We start from the raw sequence: 23,809 nt of genomic DNA, 5'->3' as shown, positions 1-23,809 counted from the left end.
TCCCGAATAGTGTGGGATTTTTTTTTACGCTGTTTTAACTTCAACAATAGCTTCCTGAGGATGGTGCGATGAAAACATCTGGTGAGTTTGAAGGGTAGAGAATAACCATGCAGACCATGAGCAAAAAATCTCATCCATACTGTATTTATGAATATCTTTATCAAACTTTGTCCAGAATCCAGTTTTATAATAGCTGATCACATTAGGTGAAAATGTTGGAGTATGTTGTGTACAGTTCAACAGTCATTCTCCTCTGCATTATGGCTTACTGTGCCTTACTGTGGACGTCCTGCCAAGGGTTTTTAAGGTTCAACAAATAGTTCCAGAAAAAGGCAAGGTTTCATTGATTTTGATGGTCAGCATGGCCTCTTGATTTTAATCACAGTGAGGATCTTTACAGACACTACAACTGCTCATCACTTTGTTAACCTTGTGATTAATAAAATACTCCATGATATTTTTTGGGATAGCCTGGACACTGTTTTAACTGTATAGATATCCAATTGACAAGGAGTTAGTAGAATCCATGTTCTGACAAATTTATGCTGTCTTGAAAGCCAAACAGCATACAATACTACATACTTCATGGGTCAGATAAGTTGAAACTGTACCTTAGAGTAAATGAGGTTGCAAATGTGAGTGTCCACGATGCACTGTGTTTAAACCATTAATTGTTTCCCTCAGCTGTAAAGTTTTAAAATTTAAGGTAAATACCTCTTAGGAAGAAATTGTGTTTGTATTGTGTGCTTAAGTTGTCTTAGGTCTTATGTGACATGCTTGTATGCTGCAAACAAAATGTCTTTGGGAAATAAATAAAGATAAACTAACCACTTATTCAGTTATTCTACCTAAAGCAATGTATCTAGTTTTTGTGTGACTGAACTGAACTGTATCCACGTGACCCTCGTCATGATAAAGTACTTTCCGAAGATTAATAGATGATGAGATGAAAGTTTTGCTCTTAATGTGAATGACCCAACATCAACCTAAAATACATACGTCCAACCTAAGTTGGAGATCTTCAAGGATCAATATCAAATATTTTTGCTATACGTTTCAATACCTGCTATTAATATGGCACATTGCTGTTTTGTGTGTGTACGTACAGACCTGGACCATGGATCTCTATACCTTGTTATCAGTGCATGCATGAACAGTGCTCCACCCACCTACTACTCCCCTAAACATATACGCATATCGTGTTTCAGAGCTGCCCAAACTTTTTCCTTACAAAAGGCTAAAAATCATACTTGATTGAGGGGCATTGAGCTTAAAGTATGCATGAAAGTAAATGTTCCAATCATGCTACTTGGAAGAAACTGAAGACAGTTTTGATTCATAATAAGGACAAATATTGCATTCGTTCCAAACAGTAGACAGCTGCCTCTTGTCTGTGTGCCACTGCCTTCATCTCTCCCTAATTAGCTGTTTGTTGAGTGCCACAAAGCAAGATGTACCTGCACTAAGAATTTACACTAAATAGAACAAGTCAAATTAACTTATATTCCCTACATTTAACTGTGATGTACATTGCAGCTTAGAAATAAAACAAACATGTTGTTCAATGCTAAATTAGAAATTAAAATTTGTGCCAATGGCATTTTCCAATTACACGAACTCACCTGTGTCCAGAGCCTGTTGTAGGTCGAGCGTTGCAGCACTGGAAGCCAACAAGGTTCTGTAGAGAGGCTCGTTTTCCCAGCCTGTTCAAACACAAAGGACAACCATGTGGTGAAAACAGATTTACATGATGGAACTGACACAAAGAATAAATAACAGCCAGAGCTGAGCTCTGATTTATGAGCAAAATGTGGTGACTTTCCTTTCAATAGGTTAAAATGTGGGCCAATAGCAAAGTCAATAAGTTGAAATACACAGAAACTAGCATGCTTGTGTATTGACCACACAGTCAATTATTAGCATTTTGAAACAGTCTGGTTCTGTATGATGGATTGGCTTTAAGTCTTTGTACACTAATGAGTGATAAATCTCACCCGGTCTCTCCAGAGCTTCAGTGAGTCTGAGCACCACAGCAAGAGCCTGGTCTGGCACGGTAGACTGCTCCAGAGAATCCACCACCATACAGCCTGTTGTTAGACACACACACACACACACACACACACACACACACACACACACACACACACACACACACACACACACATGTAGAGGGGGATTAACTACAGACAATCCGCCATGCTCTATCCATTACTCACTAGAATAAGAAAGAAAAGCAGGCGAGGAAAGATATGCGATATTCTGCCACTGACACCCCATATTCTCTGATTAGCAGCCACCGTGGCAGTCCTCCCTAGAGACAAAGCTGTCGCAGTCACCCTGTCATTATAGTGATAGACACCATGACGTCCACACAGACACAGAGATGGACACGAGATTTACGAGCATCTGCAAATATACCGACCCGGCATATGACGTAAATAAAAAAATATATACTTGTAGTCATTATAAAATAAAATACCACATCAGAGTAAGACAGGAACCTTTATTTCTAAATATATGTGTGCATGCTTGGACTTCAGAATTAGCTTAGTGCTGATTGAGAATGTTAGCATGTTAGAATGTTTGCCCTACTGTGTAGGGCTGAAACAATTCTTCAAGTAACTCGAGTAATTCGAATACAAAAAACTCATTAAGGCAAATTATTTGCTTTAATGCTAAGTTTAGTCTGTTTAACTACACATGCACAACCTGCTAAACTCTGGAGCGCTCTGGACAGGTAAACACAGAAGATGCTGCAGAATAAAAAAAAAAAATGGAGGAGTGGGGAAAAAACAGTGAGAGGTGAGGAGAAGTTTCATATGGAAACCCGGTTTCCGCCAAGCAGCTTTTTTTTCCGCAATTCCAAGATTATTTTTCTGCAATTCCGACTTTTTTTTGTAATTGGGCACTCAATTGGTCACTTCCTTTGTTGTGACAGAAAGCTTTACACATTAAAAATAAAATAAGCTACAATCAATAGCATCACATGGTATCAAACTAAGCCTCCGATCCCTGGAGAGACATCTGTCTAACAATCAGCTCTGGAGGAGACGGAACAAGACAGATGAAGCAGAGGAGCCCCTGTCATACACCAACAGCTTTAAACTTCAGGCCCACAACATGGTAGATGCGCCAGAAATGTTGGATGTTTATGTGAAATAGTCAGAATTTCAAGAAAAAAAAAGTTGCGAAGAATGAAGTTGAAATTAAAACCAAAAAGGATTCCGAATTATGCAAACCTTTTTTATTTTTAACGTGGCAGAAACAGGCTTCCATAGGATTTAGGTGAAAGAAAAAAAGTTTTAAAATTTTGGGATCATTTCAAACTTAAACATATAGAAAACACTGTACAGTGCGTTTTCTTGTTTTTCTCCTCTTTCTTTTTTATTTATATATTTATATTTTGATGTTTAATGGTAATTAAATGCACTAAAATGGTTTAGTTTTCACAGATATTCTTGTTTGCAATTTCAGCAATAAAATGTAAATATTTCTAAAAAGAAAACAAATTCCTTGTTCTTTTTAAGAGACCCGTCTTATTTTCTCTTGTATATTTAGTATTGTGCTTTACTAAAGAAAAAGTACCTCTTTTTTCCGATTACACAATTAATCGGTGGAATAATCGGTAGGAAACTCAATTACTAAAATAATCAATAGCTACAGCCCCACTAGTGCGTTAATGTTACCATGTTAAATATACCAATTGATTCATTTGAACAGTTTAAATAGTTAACATAGTTTGTGGTTATTCTTTTGGATAAATATTATGATCTTATCTTTGGTGTGGCAATGTTAGCTATATTAACTAGCTTACAGCTTTGAATCAGTAAGAAAGTTTCATTCAGAAAGTTTAAAAGGTTTAACAGGGAATTTCAATTAGTTTCATTAAAATTATTAGAACATACATTTTCCTCTCAGTGTCGAACTGCACATTTTCTTCTTTACAAACTATTCACTAGTACTTCATATACAGTCCTTAGCACTACTATGAGAAACTCTTAAAAACGTTAAGTTTTAATTGTTAAAGTTGAAATTGTATTGTTTAAATTGTTATAATGGGAATTCTATAAGTTTTATTGGAAGCTGTGTTCTCTTCGGGTAATTTCTTGCCTTCTATTAGTGGCAAATTATGTCTACTGGATTCCATAAAGGACCAATTAAACAACCATGAGGAATTACTGCTATACTATTACTGCTATGGTCTATACTATTACTGCTATTGTGAATTGTATTATTTTCAATGGTTATAATGGGTATTGGATTGGTTTTAATAAAAGCTGGGGTTCTCTTTTGGTCATTTCTGTATTTCTACAGTACCAATTATTCCCATTTCCCACTGGATACTGGAATAGAATACCTTAGGTGAATTGTTTACCACATGTTGGTATCTACTGGACACTAATAGGGACTATTAGGATGTCATTAAGAAATTCTAATTCCAACATGTTTCTACAATGGTTGATTTAATGATGTATACAAACACACTACCCAATGGAAACCATTCAGTAATAGTTTTAATGTATAAAAGCTAATGGTTTATACTGGAATTTGTAGTGAAACCCATTAGTTTACCCAATTAGTTTAACATTGTTAAATGCACTATACAAATGAAAATAAATTGAACTGAAATGAATTAGAAATTCTGTCATGATTTAATAGGGGTTTTTTTTTTCAGCATAGATGACTTTTCCCAAAACCACTAGCCCAGAACGTGGACAAAAATTAAACAAAACAATATATTTGATTGACTTGGAGCTAAATATCAGAGCGAGTTGATGCACTGGCTGTACAGCTGCTTTCCTACTCATTGTGTGTCTGATACAAGTGGCTCATAAATAATCACCTACCCTAAACCATTTCTTACAGTCCTGTCATGTTAAACTAAAGGCTTGAAAATGCCACTTAAGTGATGATTAGCAATGTGAGAGCTAGCAAACATGAATGCCATTTACATGGGTGGACTGAGTGGCATGGCTTTTGTGCGATATTTACATAGATAACTGCGCCATTAGCATCATATTAGCATGAAGGTTATTGAAAGAAATTCCTAGGAGAAATTCCAGAGGCCACATGGTCTTCCCACTCATGTGTGAGCAGTGAGACTTGGGGAACGGTGGCCTTTTTGATTTCATGAGCTCCTAGTGACAATGCTAATTAGGACTGATGCATACGTTTTGCTGCTATCACCGGCTCTCTATCTTAGCGATCATATTTCATCATTAGGGAATGTTTGTTTATCAGACTGAGGAGCACAAAGGAGCATCTGTTAATAGCTGAAAAGCTTGTTGTTTGGGACTGTGGATATACAGTAGCTGTGATGCTAATCGGTGCAACTGTGGCCCTGTTGTGCAACATGGGTGATTTGTTTGACTTGTGCAAATTAAAAAATTTAATGAAACCAAACATTTACAGAATTGAGCTTGGAAAGACTCTAAATTAGCATACATGAGAATCTAGTTTCGTTCCTTCAACTGGAAATCGTCAATTCTGGACCAGGGGAACCGAATGGGAAAATTCTGGACCCATCTGGAATCATTATGCAAATCAACAGTTTAATACTTTTCTATAGGTAATTAAATGAGAAATGTCTGAAAGGACACTGTTTGGAGGCAATAATGACAAAAAAAAGGTGAAAGAGATGAATAGCTGGAACATCTGGGAGTTTTTGAGGAAGGTGGCACAGGGATGAAAACTGGGATTACATTTGTTAGCAGTGGCAAGCTTTTAGTATTCGGGCAGCACAAAGCACCTTTAATTGCTCCACATTCTGTCGCTCTCTCCACGGACTTCGAGAAGGCATGGCTTATGAATGAGCAAAGAGGTGAGGGTGATTCTGACAGAATCATAATTCTCTCTTCGTCTCTCTCTCTCTCTCTCTCTCTCTCTCTCCCTCTTTCTCTCTCTTTCTTTCTCCCTCTCTCTTCCTTAAACACACATACAGCCTCTCATTCCTTTGTTGTTAAATCCTCACACTTTCCAGAGTACATGTTATATACAATGTGAAAGACATGGCGAAAAAAAAATTCCAAACAAACATTTGTGTAATCCCCTAATAGTTCATCTGGAGGTCTTTATGGAGCAGTTGTTGACGATTGTTTACATGTTCGGTGTAGTTTTCCTCTCTTGTCCTAGAAAGCCCTGTATGTTTGTATGGTTTCCTCGATTAGCATTGCTGTCTCACACAGTCAGGGTGGCAATCCGTCAACAGGCGATACCTCACTTTGAGAGGGCCCAGACCTCTGGAGTCCCTGGCTCCTGCCGACTGAGAACAATACCATTACGACTGGCCCATGCTGAATTCAAACACACTTGTCCCACCCAGGCAAAGCACATAGAAAGGCTGCATTGTTGCCTTGTTTTTGGTTGGTAATAAAAATTGTAGTAAAAAAAAAACCGTATTTTTATTAGCAAAAACGGGACGTCTTAAAAGCTAGACATTAAACTGATACTTGCCTGGAATATAAACATTAATATTTTGTCTTGTTGCAAACTTGTACATGGAAAACAAAATGAAATCTCAGTTGGAGGTCTAATTTCATAATTTAACCAGAATCTTCCATGTGACTAAAGGTATATGTATCTTTTTAATAACAATATTCTACTACTATCTGCCATTTTTTATGACTTGGTGCTCCAGTGATGTTAAAAAACACCTATTAATATAAAAAGACACGATGCTTACGTAGCTGTATGGCGTTTTTGCGTAAAATGGCCTGGGTTGTAATTGAGGGAAAAGAGCAGGATGCGTTTAGACAGCAGCAGCCTCATTGTTACTGAACAAACTCTAAGAGCGCCAGTCCTGATGCTTTAGAGAACACAGGAGTCCAGCAGATGTTATCTGTTTTCTATTAAGTGGACAGAAAGCAATTTCTTGGGCTTCCATGGCAGCCGTGCACGAGTGTGTGTGTGTGTGTGTGTGTGTGTGTGTGTGTGTGTGTGTGTGTGTGTGTGTGTGTGTGTGTTTTAACGAGGCGGCACTGCTCCCGTCAGGGTGACAGGGAATTACAGGGATCAGCACTTTTGCACAAAGCCATTAATGTGGCTCCATCCAGGGGTCAGCTCACTGACTGTACAAGAAACACAAATGTTCAATACACACAAACATTCCAATGCATTTTAACTTCCAATTCTCTCTCTTTTTCTCTCTCCCTGTCCTTCTTTTTTTTTTTTACCTCTTTCTCTCACTTCTCTAACTTGTATTCACTCAGAAAATCCAACACTATTTTCACCCTGCTGTAATCACATCTTAATAGATGTGTGAATTGTGTGCAGCTCGCCCGCTATCACCAGGGGGCGTTTCAGTCACTGCAGACTCTGAACTGCCTTTGTGTGCTTTACGAAGTACCAGGGGCTATATTACACTTCTGTTTAGGACTCAAAGGAACAGTAGTAAAAAAGCAAGTTGTTGAGTCGTGTCCTCTCTGTGGACATGTGATGTATAAACATATACGGAGATACACAAGTCAAGTCAAGTTTATTTCTATAGCGCTTTTCACAACAGACATTGTCTCAAAGCAGATACACAGGTAGGGCTGTGATATACGCGAAGATATAACATCATATACAGGCCACTATAATTATTATCCCTAAATAGAACTGGCTTTAGCATTGTATGAATCATGTTTACAGTCCTTATTCCTACTCAAAATCTGGGCGCTCGTACACTTCACACCTCCTACAAATGAGAAATAGCAGTAGACTATGAATGTTATGTACACAGAGCGAACTGATTCAAGCTTATATCAGATGATTTAAGGCGGCTGAGGTAAATGGACATTCATACAAAATGCAGTGAGTCAAAGAGAAAAAAAGCATTTTTAATACAGGCATTATATTATATTTATATATGCAATGTTATGTTATATATATATATATATATATATATATATATATATATATATATATATATATATATATATACACATATACATTTATATATAATTTTTATTATTTCTTTTTTATTTATTTACATTTAAACTCTCCCGCTGACTGTTCAAAAGCACTGACACTGGAGACTCCTTCCAAAATGTGAAATATTTTTCCTAACAAAGCATCAAATTAAATGTTTTCTCAATAACAGGCTTTTGTGTTGCGTCCAACATCAAATTCCCTGTTTACATTTATACTATAGAAGCACTATTAGAATGAGCACATTATTATAAACCTGTGATTCGAATTACAGCTGCCGAAACTGTCAGAGCCGATGTTATAAAAAATTTATCAACAATTTCAAGGGGACTGTTGCCTGTATTCTGGCCAGAACGAATTGGTTGAACATGCATAGCAGCTCTCCAGCTCAGCTCATACCAGTGTCTGGCTGCACAGAAGACCCTTGAGACCAAAGTAGGCCTGCCAGGTTCCAAGCTTTTAACTGAGGGTTCTGTCATATCAGCCCCAAAAGTGCTCACCACACCATACCACAAAGGATCAAGGCAAGTTAATGCACAATAAGCACTACTATGAAGTTCTGTATAATGTAGCACTCTTTGACAAGCATCTGTTGTATTCATTTCGTGCTTTTGTGCATGTTCTAGATTGGCAAGTTCTTATTCATGTTTTTTTCAGAGCCTGTAATTGTGTATTGCACTAATTAAGTATCCATCTGTGCACACATCCACTTCTGCCTCAATAACCTGGTACAACAACACCTTGGTATAGTATAGTATAGTATAGTATAGTATAGTATAGTATAGTATAGTATAGTATAGTATAGTGTAATATAATATAATTTTATATAATATAAATTACATTAACATGTACTTACATTTACATTATGCTATGAATATTAAACTAATACTAAAACGTGTTATAAATACACACTAAGACATGCGAAATCTTTCGGCTTCTCCCATTAGGGGTCGCCACAGCTGATCATCTGTATTCATGATCCGCATGTTCGATTTGGCACGTCTTTTTATGCTGGATGCCCTTCCTAACACAACCCTCCCTATTTATCCGGGCTTGGGACCGGCACTAAGAGTGCACTACTAAATAAAAAAAATTAAAATAAATAAAAAAAATAAAATTATATATATATATATATATATATATATATATATATATATATATATATATATATATATATATATATATATATATATATATATATATATACACACAGTACAGACCAAAAGTTTGGACACACCTTCTCATTCAAAGAGTTTTCTTCATTTTCATGACTATGAAAATTGTAGAGTCACACTGAAGGCATCAAGGGCTATTTGACCAAGAAGGAGAGTGATAGGGTGCTGCGCCAGATGACCTGGCCTCCACAGTCACCGGACCTGAACCCAATCGAGATGGTTTAGGGGTGAGCTGGACCGCAGAGTGAAGGCAAAAGGGCCAACAAGTGCCAAGCATCTCTCGGGGAACTCCTATATATAAGATTTTATCATTCAGACTTTTAAAGTGCTTAAAATCAAAATGTACTAGAATCCAACTGTAAGGACTATAAACCACCAAAAAAACTCTGTTCTGTTTACAGGTAATCTCTCATAAAGGTCTGAATTGTCAAACACTGCTCAGGTTTTCTATTTATGAATTATCTAGTGCATATTCTCTAGATAAAGTGTTCCATTATCTTGGCTGCATAACCACTGGCAGTTACAACAAAACATCTGGATTTAATTTCAGATGCTGAAAGAGATTATGAATAAGTACCGATAAAAGAACGGGTTTGGTGTATAATACTAATCTTATCAAGAAATAGAAAAGCCAGAACTGGTTTCACGTCTACAGGAAAAGATAAATGACTGCAACACTTCTGTTTGGAGATTGAGAATTCTCAAGGGGATCAAACTGAAGTCAAGTCAAGTCAAGTCATGTTTATTTCTATACTGCCTTTCACAACAGACATTGTCTCAAAGCAGCTTTACAGAATTTTAAGAGTTAAGGTGAATGGTGTGCATTTACCCCTGAACTCCCTTAGATGTTATGAGGAAGAAACCTTGAGAGGAACCAGACAACTGAAATGGTTGGTCTCAAAATTATTACAGTCTACAGTCCACTTCCATAGATTCTGGATACGCTTGACAAATTCCCAGTCTTTTAGACACTATTGACCAATAATTTTTTTTTATAGGAAATACATTTCAAAGAAGGCCCAAAAACTCTAGAAGACCATCCATTCCAACTCGTCACCATTTACATTCATGGCATTTGGCAGATGCCCTTATCCATTAACTTACATTTATCTCAATTAAACTAAGTACATAAAAAAAAGAAAAAGAAAAGCAAGAACAGCCTTTATTTATCATATATACATTATAGCACAGTGAAATTTCTATCTTCGCATATCCCAGCTATGTTACAGCGCACCTGGAGCACAGAGGGTTAAGGGCCTTCCTCAAGGGCCCAGGAGTATCAGCCTGGCAAGACCGGGGCTTGAAACCCCGACCTTCCAAACAGTAACGCTGCGCCCTAACAACTGAGCTACTACTCTTTACCCAAGGGTGCATCAGTACCAGTGCTAGAATTTGAACTCACACCCTTACAATCAAGTCTAACAAACACTGAGCTACCACTTCCCCTTTATCTGTCAGGCTCAATTCTCTGTACCCCCTTGACCAATCCTACTCACTCCTGTGCACACGCTTAACCAGAAGTCTCCAGTTTTCTCCAGAAAGGGTCAGTGAAGGTACAAGTTTTCTGTCCAGGCCCTGCCACAACTGATTGAAAGCCAAGATCAACTAATTAAACAGGTAGAATCAGTTAATGCTCCTGTTTAATTGCAATAAACATCTTCGCCCACACCAGCTTATTGCAAATAGGACTGTTCTTGACTTTTAACCTAGTCCCACTCACTTCGGTGGACACTCTTGACCAATCCTTTCACTATACACACTACTGACCAATCCTTCCTGCTTCAGTAGATCTTTGGCAATTTCCTTAACTACTTTACATACACATACCATAATTTCCGCACCCATATATAAGCCGCACCCACTAAATTTGACAAAGATTTTTATTTTATACATAAATAAGTCTACACTGAAACGAATTAACTTTACACAGGCTTTAATGAAAGACATTGTCTGTTACACGGTGTAACGGGTAAAATAAGTTGTGGCTCCTTTAAGAGCATAGCGGTATTTTGGGAATAGCCTGCCGCCGCATTTTTCTGCTATTACTGCATGTGTGCAAGGCCAAGGAATATGTCCTTATTATTTTCTGATGCTCATTTCTAAGTTTCTTTGACTAACCCGTAACGCTGTTGCCAAGAAAAATTAAAAAAAGCACGAGTTTTGGAAACCTGTCTGTGCTTATGTGATTTCTGTTGCAACTGGAGCTCTTCCTTCACCCAGACCCAACACGTTACAACGGCTTGTATCTAAACAGTAGCCTACCAAGAAAGTCATTGTTCACTGTCTTCCTCCTTCCATGGAAGTTTTTTCTCCCGTTCTGCAGCTCAGAACACAGGTGAGGTGCGTTTTTTTGTTTCCGTTCGGAAATTTCATTGGTCTAATGTTATGTCGCTCAGTTTTTTGGCTTGAAGTTTAAGAAACCGGGAAAACCCCAGAAAAAAACATAAATTAGCTGCCTCGTTGTTTAAGCTGCGGGGTTCAAAACGTGAGAAAAAAGTAGCGGCTTATAGTCCGGAAAATACGGTACTTAATCATTCCTGCCACTCTTATAGACACTCTACCCAACACATTCACCCAGACCAGCCTACCCACCAACCCATGTTGGTGACCCCTGACCTAGACACTTGTGAACAACCCCACCCACTCTTAGGCGTTCCTAAACAGTCAACCAGTCCCATACCACAGACATTTACATTAAAGGCATTTAGCAGACACCCTTATCCAGAGCAGCTTACATTTATCTCAATTATACAACTGAGCAATTGGGGGTTAAGGGCCTTGCTCAAGGGCTCAGCAGGGTTAGTGGTTGTGCTAGGATTTGAACTTATGACGTTCCTAACAAAAGCTTAACATTTTATCTACTGCACTACTGTTTTTTAGACTCGCTTGACCAAGACAGATGACCTCTCTCTCTTATAACACTCACGACCAATCCTTCTTCTACCATAGAATCCTTGGCGCTTGCAATGATTCCTTCTGACAAATCCCACCAAGTCCCATAAACACTCAACTAATCCAAACCACTCTCAAAGTTATTTTTGCACCCAATTATGATCATTTTAAATAATATTCCTTAGTGCTATTTTACAAAATAGTTGCTTAAACTACAGCATCATTGACCCAAAAGGTGAATGAAAGAATGTGTTAAACATGAGCACTGCCATGTCCAATATGCTCCTATGTTAAGAAACATTTTTCAGATTTCCTGGAACTAATCCAGATCCACACTTTCTGTAGATAAGTTCATAAATGTATTTCTTGAACTTTGAATTGCCATAATTATTACTTAACCAATTAATGCACTGTCAAAACCTAAAACAAAATTAGGGGTTTTCAATTAAAAGACATTATTATTAATGCTCACACCTCACGAAAGACTAAAGGCACATTCGTATACACATATAAACAGACACTCTCACACACAGACCCATACACTCTAAGCTGGTGTCTAGGTATGCTGAATAATTTAGATAATTGCAATAATGCGTCACTGAGGCTTATTGAATTTGGAAGGTGCAATCCGAAGTGGCTATCCATGCAAATGGTGTTTCTCAGTCCTTATTGATTTCGTATTCATTGTCTATTCCTGCAGGAATAAGAAAATACATTAAAGAAATCAATCAATCCCACAAATTTTATCTCCTGTATGCACATGTACACCCACTCCTACGCACCCACGCACTTTTAATCACGCACAATTGCGTGATTAAAATTACAATTAAAGCTCCTGAAAGAGCTTCCATAAAAAAAATGGATGACCCATTTCATTTCAGACAATCTTCTGAAAAATTCAGCACGATGAATATCAATAAGACCCTTAAAAAGTCTTTCCACAGTTCGGTTAATGTTACTGGACGGCATTTGAAGTTTATTAGCCTGGCTATGTTATACTGTGAACATCTCGTTTGCTTTTCCTCCAAAGCAACAGTCTTCAAGCGCAGATAAGTATGGGATGGAGCAGTGAGGAGATGAAACTGAGAGACAAGATCAAAGCAGAAAAGATGAAGCATTGATGTGAAGGCTGGAAAAAGCAACAGGGAGAAAGTAAAAAGAAGTAAAGAGAAGTTTGGAAAGAGTAAGCGAATTAATGAGATGTCAAAAAAAAAAAAAAAAAAAAACAGGTGCCAGAATCGGCCCGGAGAGGGAGGTCAGACCGCGGGCTTCCCAAAAAGACGCCACCTGGTAGGGGCTCGTCCTCGGATGTTTCCCCTGCAGCCAATGACTGAGGCCCATGAGAGGGGCGTGGAGCACATGCCTCTTCAATTATAGCAAGAGAGTGGGAGAGAGGAAGCCAGAGGAAAAGAGAGAGGGAGGAAACACACACACACACACACACACACACACACACACACACACACACACACACACACACACACACACAAACACACAAGCTGAGCAGAGAGTAACTTCTGAGACTTGTACAGAAGGCAATAAGGAAAAAAGGTGCATAAATGTAACCACTAAAGATTGAAAGAAATCTTGAAAATGTGTCTGAAGAAACTAAAAGAAACTAAAGTAACTAATTTTTCCAGAAATACAGTAAACTCTAGACAGAAACCAATGACATAATTTTTTCACAAGTAATAATGGTGAACATAAAATATAAACTAGCATGTGCCATACATTTTGATCACGCAAGTCTCCTATGCGTGAGGAAATTAAAACAGCACTTTGACCCAGTGGTCACAACTGCATATATTGACCTGTGAGCATGATAAGAATGCTGAAGGACACTACTAGCATTAACATATCATTAATTACCTATTTAAAGATTCTATCTAGTGTCCTTTTCCTCTGTCAGGAACAGCTTCAGCGAGGTTGATGTTAATACACCCCTTCTACAATAAACAGATGTGTATGGTGCAGAAGCTTTCTAACAGCCGACTTTCGAGTCTCTAATGTCAGGACTCTGCCACAAGCCTCGTAGTAATGCTGCATTACTATGCAACTTAACAAACCTTTTGCAATGGATATTCCATATCATTTAGTGTAACTGATGGACCTTTTATGATATGACACTGCTTATAGATATTCCTTAAGTTCATTTCATTCTCTGCACTTGATAAAGACGTCCTCTTAACCAGAGGTTTGCTTGATATGAGAGGCTCTGGTCATGTGACTGTTTATAAACATCTAAATAAATCTGTTTATATATAGAAGGTTCTGGTCATGTGACTTTTTAGAACCATTAAAATAAATCTGTTCAGATGACCTCAAGACAACATGTCTATTTATCTGTGTTTTGTTTCTTCATAAAGGATCAATCTTTTGCACGTCCAGGGCAAAGTGAGCAGTTTACGACTGAAGGGGTCATTGTGACCACGCTAGGGTTGTATAGCACCTGAGGCATGGCCTGAGAGCTGAAGGTGTGTGTGTGTGTGTGTGTGTGTGTGTGTGTGTGTTTTGGGGCGTATCCCTAAAAAGTGTGTGAACTACAGGCAGTGGGGTGTCGATGGTCACAGACTGCAGTGTGAATGTAACGGTCATTTACCGAGAACTCGTTATAGAGCTATTAGAGACGTTTTTGACTGAGAATGCAACTAAAATATGAGTGTGTGTGAGACTGTGTGTGTGTGTGTGTGTGTGTGTGTGTGTGTGTGTGTGTGTGTGTGTGTGTGTGTGTGTGTGTACTCAACATGTACTCATTCAGGAGCTCCCGGCTGTAGACCGCTGTGCTATGCATAATTAATAAGGCAGGGAAGATAAAAGCAGACCGAGGTTATTTTTTCAACTCGGCGCAGCACACCCATGCTCGTGTTTTCAGAATGCGTCTCTCATGTTTTCTCGGAGTAATTGGCATCCGTTAGAGAAGCAGGAGAGAAAGCGAATGTAGGCCAACACACTCCTGCGAGCCACAAAATATTTATCAGATATTGCCCATCCACCCCCTGTAGCACTAACACTCCACATGGCGTGCAGACGGATAAAGCGCTGCCACAGGCTCTCAGAGCACCTCCGTGAACAATAACAAGAAAACACAGCAACTCAAACACACGAGTGCACTTCAGAGCCTGACAACACGAGCCAACTACAAAGAAATGGCTTTACTTCATGGCTTAGATCCTAAAATTAACCAGAAATACATTTCATCGAGCCGATCATTCTTAATCAAAACAATACTAATGTGAATACAATACAAACATTTTTATTACCTTTTAAACAGTTTTGCTGCCATGTTTCTTTTTCCAACACATGACTATAATGATGTTTTTGTGTCTTTGCATTACTGTTAATATAGCTTTTCATACATACACTTTATGGACAGATGGGTGTGGACACCTGACCATAAGATTGCTATTTTACACAAGACATAAGATTAGAACGTGCTTTTAGAACATCCCATTCCACATTTAGTCCTCATTTACTGTTGAATGAATGAGTTTATTTATACTTAATTATTATAAAAATGTTATAAAAACCTCTGCTCTTCTGGGAAGATAGTTTGGGTCTCCTAGTTCAGGTAAAGGGAAAATTTTATGCTACCACATCCAAAAACATCCTATACAATTGTGCGCCTTCAACTTTGTGGTAACATATATTTTATATATTTATGTACTTTTTACATTACTAAGTTAAAAATAAGTCTGTATGTATGCATAGTAAATATGTATATATTTTTGTCTAACAAATTCTAACAGATTTGGAATCTGTGAATGTGTACTCACAGATTTATATAAAACAGGCTTACTCATATTTCTGTTTTAATTTTCTTTAACGCAAAGTAAAAGCTATTTTTTCTATTTTTTTAGATTTTACAAATTATTATATTAGATCATACAAGTAGTACATTGTCATGCTGAAATATAGCATAACACCAATAACATTAGAATAACAACATTTATTGTAGTCACTTATTAGATGTTAAATAATAATTAGTTTTGTTCTATAAATTATTCAAAAGTGGATATCAAAAATATATCTAAACACTTTTTTGGTGCTCATTTGAAATTTTGGCTTCACGAACATTCACTTTACGAACTTTCGCGAATTCTAACAAATTTCAAAACAGAGGAGAGTCGCCGCTAGCTAGTCGTCGACAGTAACGAGTCTACATGATGCGCACTGGTCTAGGGCCAATGAATTTTTTTCATTTTTAATTTTGGATTTTTTTATTACTTAATACAAAATATTGTATACAGTATTTCAATAATTTTGATTTGTTTAGTATATTTTATTGTTTATTTGATAGTATTTATAGCTCTTACATCAGTAGGAGATATGGGTAGTCAATAACGAACACAGTAACAACCTACGAACAAATTCATGCTACAAACTTTTTTTTAATACATAAAATGCGTATAATTTTGTTAATGATTAACATTATTCAATTAATTTGGTTATACAAACAGCATATGGCCAAAATGAAATAATAAATAATAATAATAATATTATTATAACCTAACAACAATTATTATAACCTAATAAGAACTTATTTTAACTTTTAACTTGCTAGATTAAGTTTAAAAAATAATAAAAAGCAGTAGTAGATTTTCAGAATCAGGAAAGGGCAAATTACTGGAAAAAAAATCATTGTGAATAGGCATAAATATTTTTCATTCTCTGCTGAATATCATTAATATAAAATATTGCTGATTGAAAATAAGCAAAAATACAAGATTGATTATATGTTCACATGATTGATTACAATGGTAATACTAGGTACAAGTAGTATGTGGTCGGAGTTAAGCAATAATGCACAAGCAAGAGTGTAGTTACACTAAATATCGACATACGCACAAAGCTGTAGTTATAGCAACAAGAAATTCATATTGGGGGAACATAAATTTCAAACAAAATATAGCCAAATGTTCTTTTATTGTTATTTTACACAAAGAAAACACTTAATGGAATTATAAGCACTGTATCACAGCTTGCGCATGTTGTACATTTGTTAGCCATGTGCTTTGTTTTGACTCATGTTATGTCTCCACCCCGTTACTGGTCCTCGTGTCAACGCGTTGTCTCATGAACAGCTGTTCTTGTTTCCGTGTTTAATTCGTGCTTGTATATATACACCCTTTAGTCCGTTTTACAACCATTAAATATTACGGTTATGGTACATACTGTATATCGAGCCTTTTTTTAAGTTTTCGTAAATCTTGAAAGTTTTTGCTTCTTGATCTTGTTTCATTTCACGTTCATGCTCTTGTTGTCCTTGGTTACGTTGTATGCTGATCATTGAACCATTGCCTGTTTCTTGTTTATGTTTATGCCTTCCAATCTGAACTTGTCTGTCTGTGAATTAAAAAAAAAATCTTCCTTTATGCATCCTTTTGCATCTGTCTCGGCTATTGTGTGCATTTGCAGTACATTAAACATAGAAATGTATATCGATATACATATCCAACAGCATTTATATTCCAGAGAGGTAAAAACTGTGTGACGACTTATGAGTTTACCTAAAAAGAAAAAAGATGTCGGATTCTGTAATATGTATGTGTGTGTGTGTATATGCAAAAAGCAGGGTAAGGTAGTGGATGTCGTGCAAATCAAACACAGAGTGCAGCACCGCATCTGCAATCGACAGGCTGTACACAGATTATGACAGAATTAATACCGTGCAGCAGAAATGAGAACGTAAATTGATAACGATAAAAAGGAACTGAAACTGGAAAATGCTCAAACAGCAAGTTAATGAGATGCCTTCACAAACCACAATCAATTCTATGTGTGTGTAAATAACACGGTGCTATATATTCAAATGGTACTCAAGAACCATCTGATGTTTTCTCCAAAACTAAAAACTAGACCTAACATGCCTCTCGAACGGCACTTGAGTTTCTCACAACATGTACACTATTACTCAAATGATTGTATGGCAAACACACTCTGTGTAGACACCAGCCAGGGTGAGTAGAAAAACATCTCAGGCACTTAAAGCTGCATTTCATGATTAAATATACAATTCTGTCTCTTTTTCAGAACACGCGATCGCTCCGGTCAGCACTAACAATATCACTCCTACAAGCACTGATTCACCGTAAATATATCGTACATGTGAGCGTAAGCAGTATTGTTTCTTAGTTCTTATTCAATCTCCTTTGCACTTACTATACAAATTTGTGTCAGCCCTTGCCGCACCTAATTGGGGTTTTAATGTATATATATATATCGATCGGCCTCTTACCTGAGGCCAAATGTCGTCAGTGTGTTCTTGGTGTTGGCTGTTCATTTCTGCAAATGGCCAGCAAAGAAAATGCTGATCGCTGAAAACAACACTTCAGCGGGAAAATCGATGAATCATTTTCGTTCCGTGTGCAAGGCTGCACTGCATTGACGCAACACACCGGCCATTTGTTTCAGTATAGTTTACCCGAGGTAATGACTATGGACAAAAGAAAATAATTGTTATATCCAAGGCTACATTTACACTGTAGACAGAATCTGATTTCTGCAATTTTTTTCTTGTGTGCATGTTCTCTCTTCTTAACAGCTGTTTTTATTGCTAAATACATTTTGCTAACAGGACATGTTTACTAAAAACAGCTTCTAAATATATTGTTGTCTTATAACCACAGTGCTGTCGAAATGGTAAGGAGATTTTGATTAGGTTTACATTTACATGTACAAAATTTGGCAGAGTGAATTATAATTTTTTCATTTATCCTACTGAGCAACTGAGGGATAAACATGCCCTCATCTAGTCCCAGCAGTTGCTGTTGGTCATGTCACCGGAAGTTGGCAGCTTTTATTTAAAATAAATGGTCACTTTGTCTCTGCGAGTTGCTGTATGCAAAGTTAGAGCTACTATTGCAGTCAGAATAAGAAATGGAACAGGTACTAACAAGTATTTAGTAGTGTGTGTGTTTTGAGGGCTATATAAATTTCTTGAAACTTGTACATCCAGGTTAATGATGCTACCTCAAACACAGTGGAGAGTACAGTTTATCAACTATCAACTGATTGGGAATGGACAACAACAGTCTGCTACAATGGCTCAGGACTGCAGTTTGCATAAACATTTCTTCATTTAACCGTCCATCACTGAACAATGATGAACCTCAACAAAAATGGAACTGCAATGAACGGGGATTCCATGTTGAGGATGATGATAGGTTCCCTTTTAAGTCTGGTTCCTCTGAAGGAAAGACAACTTTCCTTGTCACTGTCGCCAGTGGCTTACTCATTAGAGATAACGCACATTTATTTAAATAGCACACATTTTATTAACCCGCGATTAATGCAGTGCAGATTTCTGTTTTTTTATTACAAATATGAAATGTAAACATAAATTTAAAACGTACACAAATATATTTTGTCTTTATTTTCTATATTGAGATTGGTTAATAAAACATACAATTGCATAAAGAATTCATATTTGTCCATGTCCATGCTGATTAGAGTATTAAAAACTTGAAAAGTATTCATTTAAGGTACATTCAGAAGATAAAAATATGCAATTAAGTTGAGATGAATCGTAAGTTAGCTCTCAACAATCATGCGATCGATTGTGATTAAATATGTTAATTGATTGACAGCCCTAATAAATATATAAATTAAAAATATTTACATGTGCTAACAGTAATGAATACAGTGGTACCTTGACCTACGAGTGCATAAATGTACGGGTTTTCCGAGGTACGAGTCGTCACTCTGTCGATTTTTTGCTTTGTTACGCGAGCAAAAAACTGAGGTACGAGTTTGAGACGCCGCTGCTAGATGGCGAAGTGAAGCACGTAGTGTACAGGAGTGATAGTAAAAAACGAGTTTTCCCTTCGCCTCCGCTTATCGCTTCATACTCCCCCCACCCGACACGCCCCCTCCGCCAGTGTCTTCGTTAGCTAAAGTCGTCTCATCTCCAAGGAAAATACACCGAATAAAACCTTATTATATCTTTACATACTCTTTCTACTATGTTTTTATACAAGATTTGTTATTCTGAAATGTATTTTCCTAATTTAAAACCATGAAACTGGGTGGCATTTTGAAGGTTGGAACGGATTAATGCCATAAGTATTTTCAATGGGGAAAACTGATTTGATGTGCGAGCAAATTGAGATACGAGCTCGTCCACGGAACGAATTAAACCTAGGTCAGGGTACCACTGTATTTGGCAAACATCTGATTGGAACTTTTTTTTTTTTATGAAAAAGAACCATATTGTTCATTGTAATATAATCTTCAAGATGCACTGTTCAAAATGTGAATAAACAACTAAACAAAACTGGACACATGTCTAGCCCTGTGAATGTAACCTGCTCTGTAACAAGACTGCCTTTTCAAGATAACCCGTGAGAAACCATTATCTATCTTATGTTCTGCATTATCTAGGGGTAGAATTCCAATGATATCATTAACAGAGCAATTGTGTCTACTTTCATATTGGTACTAAATAAATCGCATGAACAATCGCATCAAATGTTATGTTCGTCTCAATTTCACACTGAAATGTGCTCGACTTTTGGCTCCACGGAACAGAAGAGGACAGGCGAATAAAACATTTTAGTTGACAAAGACGTATCACTAATCACTCCCTTCAGCCACAGCCAAGAATTAGATTCAGAGAAAGGGACCAAGGGGTTATGGGTTATCACTATGTGCTCCCACCCCCTCCACATGATTTACAGTTTTCAGTTTTCCACACCTGCATTAAATTAGTTGTCCCCATGTGGTGCCTGACCAGCTAATGGATAGCTAAGCACAGCTGTAAAGCCATGGTGTAAAGATGAGACATAGATTTATAGCTCAGGTCAAAAAGCCTGAATAAGACATGCCATTAGACAGACCAGTTTTTTTGGGAGAAAGATGTGGCATGTGTGTTTGATAGGTGTACAGGTGTGTGGGTGTGTCCTGTAAGAAAATCAGAGATATTCCAGCAGGATTCGTTTGGAATCCATAGATAAGAGATGGAGAGTGTTTGCAGGCTTTTGTGTAGCTGATTGGTTGCGGTGAACTGAACGTAAAGGACGCTGAGAGGAAATTAACAAGCCATGTGTAATGGCCTGTGTGTACGTCATTAACATTTTATCACTAATAGCCCTATATTGCATCCAATCAAGCATAACATTCACAAAGCAGCTCGAATGTAAAAAATAAAATAAAATAAAAAGTACATAACAAGCAGCAGTCAGTAAACTGTAATTAAATGATCAAAGTGAGCAAAGCTTAGAGACCAGGCTAGAGGTTGTAATGGTTCACACCTGAGAAGTTTCTAACACTGCTAAAGCTAAATAAACTGATAGATATGATGGAAAGAAACAAAAATGTAGAACCCCAGATTCAGACAAATCATATAGAGTAGTGCATGTGAATTAGATAAAGGAAGATGAGTAAAGAAGAGAAAACAATGAGGTGTGCTGCTGTAGGAAACTAATCATGCTGCCATGAAGTCCGACACCAATTATGGTTACTGTTACTATTAAAATGTTAATGTGAATGAGTTATTTTCCGACCACAACCACATTAAGTGTATTCTAAAATCATATTTTGTTAATGAATAATAAGAAATGATATTTGTATTAAATTTATGGTGACATTCTTTGTTCATGAAATTCATGAAAGATCCTGTGTTCCTGTGTTCACTCGACTAAAAAACTGCAAAGCTCAGAAAAGACTCCCGTGCTGGAAACAGCAAAAATCAACTATTATTATTATCATTATTATTATTATTATTATTATTATTATTATTAATATTATTAGTGATAAGACTGCTACTATTACTACAAGTAAACAATTATTATAAACAATTTTGATTATTATATTTATATATTATATTATTCTTGTTATTTATTTTTCTTTATTCATTCTAATATGATGCTTTTTATGTATTAATTTATGCAATAGTTTTTCTTTTTTTTACTCATTTTTTTCTAGCAAAGAAAAAATTGTGGTGAAAAAAAAGGAGAAACAGAACACTTCATCAGTGAAAATTTGCTATCACGAGACAGCATTATATTTCACAAAGAGCTCCCAAAGCATAATGGAAACTCCAGAATGTTGGAATGTAATTAAAGCCCTGAAACACATCCACAATACAACCGAACGCAATATAATAATCTATAACACAGCAGACGCAGTAAATCACCGTAATCCCTCATTCCCATACCTGCTGCAGCGTTCAAGTTAGCAACGAGCCCTTTCGTGTCATTTGTTTCACTCACTCCATCCACAGAACAGACAGTTTAATGAACAGTCACGACTCAGCGCCATCTCAGAGACGGAAATCGTTCTCTGCCGCTGATACGGCTGTCTGAGCTAGCTCCCTGTATGAAGTGACAGGTGTCGAATCATTTGCATTAGCTTCTCTGCTACGATCTCATTCAGAGAGGCGGATTCGAACAAAAGGTATCTGACAGCGAGCTTAGTGATGAACCAGCGTCTTTGCATGCCGAGCGTATCTGAGGAGGGAGTTAATGAGGTTTTTTAACAGGGCTCTGCTCATACACACATCAGCGCTAATCGTTAGCTTAGTGAAGCACTGATGGTTTCGCTAGCATGCCAAATAGTCGGTAAAACAAAGGGAGCTAACAAAACAGTCAAAGTTTTATGTTGAAGCATTAAAAACGTTTTTTAGGATATTTAATAACTAAATGTGTAACAAATTTGGATTTTTATTCCGTTTATCTCAACTGAATGTCATTTCACAGGAAGGCCTGTGTTTGTCTGGGATTAATTAGCAATACTGTTGATAGAAAACTGCTCAAGGTTCTGCACCGAACGAAATGTTTAATTGCTTAAATAAGACTTAAAAAATGTAAAATATGTTGACAGTTTTAAATAATTTAACACTGTAACATGGTACATTCATATAAATGAACTATTCCATGTCAACAGAGGTCCCTGCCTGCAAATATACTTAATGTATTTACACAAAAAAAATATACCGGTCTTCTGTTTCTAGACTTTCTGGTTTGTATAAATATATATTCCAGTATATGCCCAATCCTTTTCACACAGAAGCCAGTGTTTTCTTTCTTTCTGTGAACAAAAGAACCTCTACACACTCGTTCCTTATTAAGATGTCCTGAGAGCTCTAAAACATTTTCTAGATGCGCGGACGGAAAATAATCTTCCCACTGATATTCTCTTAAGATTATCCTCATCTCAACAATACATGACTTCGATCTTAATTGTAGGGTTTTTTTACTTTCATATAAGCGTGAGCACTAAAGTGGGAACTTATTATATGGATCTCATATTTGTTGAAAACATTTTTTAGTGATGTCATGAGATTTCTCTATGAAAACCAATATAATCCTGCAGACTCTCATTTCTACTAGCATTACAGATCTTCCCGTCCAGGCCGATGGAAAAACAAAATCTAATCCTTGTTTACAGCTAATGAGACTAAAATGTATTTGAAGTTAGATTAAAGACAGAAAAGCAAAGAAATGTTTGGTTTCCTGAGAAAATAATAAATGATGCCATGGCCCTTGTTATGTCTTCTGAGAATGCTAAACAATACCAATCCAAAGTCTAAGAAGGAAAGAATTTCTTTGATGTTCGAATAACATCAGCCTACTAAAACTTTACACTTGTTCAGGATCCTAAGATTGTCTCTGTTCTAAAGTTACATCCAATTATCACTTATATATTATACGTATATATATATTTACATATGTGAAAGTAGTTCTTGTGATCACAGTTATTCCCTTGCCAAGCTGCCTTCTTCAATCTATATTGAAGTTCATTCTGACAGCCAGTTATTTTAGCTCTGTCCTGAAGATTTTCTTTTTAGATTTTACCTGAAATCCCATTTCACCTCTTTACTCAGATGCAGGGTGTTA

The 23,809-nt window shown here is 36.9% G+C and overlaps 1 protein-coding gene across 3 annotated transcripts in view; it reads right to left on the bottom strand.

Annotated features, from left to right (window-relative positions):
• pik3r3b (phosphoinositide-3-kinase, regulatory subunit 3b (gamma)) overlaps positions 1 to 23,809 on the bottom strand; it is a 214,834-nt gene that overhangs the window by 141,138 nt on the left and 49,887 nt on the right. For all 3 annotated transcript variants that reach the window (XM_083566979.1, XM_083566978.1, XM_083566980.1), the window contains exons 3-4: positions 1,995 to 2,087; positions 1,623 to 1,703 (exon numbers count right to left, since the gene is read on the bottom strand). In XM_083566979.1, the coding sequence (XP_083423105.1) occupies positions 1,623 to 1,703; positions 1,995 to 2,087 (174 nt within the window). The remainder of the gene's footprint in view (positions 1 to 1,622; positions 1,704 to 1,994; positions 2,088 to 23,809) is intronic.

The sequence above is a fragment of the Silurus aristotelis genome (assembly GCF_946808225.1).
Source record: "Silurus aristotelis genome assembly, chromosome: 2".
NCBI classification, from domain to species: domain Eukaryota; kingdom Metazoa; phylum Chordata; class Actinopteri; order Siluriformes; family Siluridae; genus Silurus; species Silurus aristotelis.
This window is presented reverse-complemented; position numbering and strand designations above follow the sequence as displayed.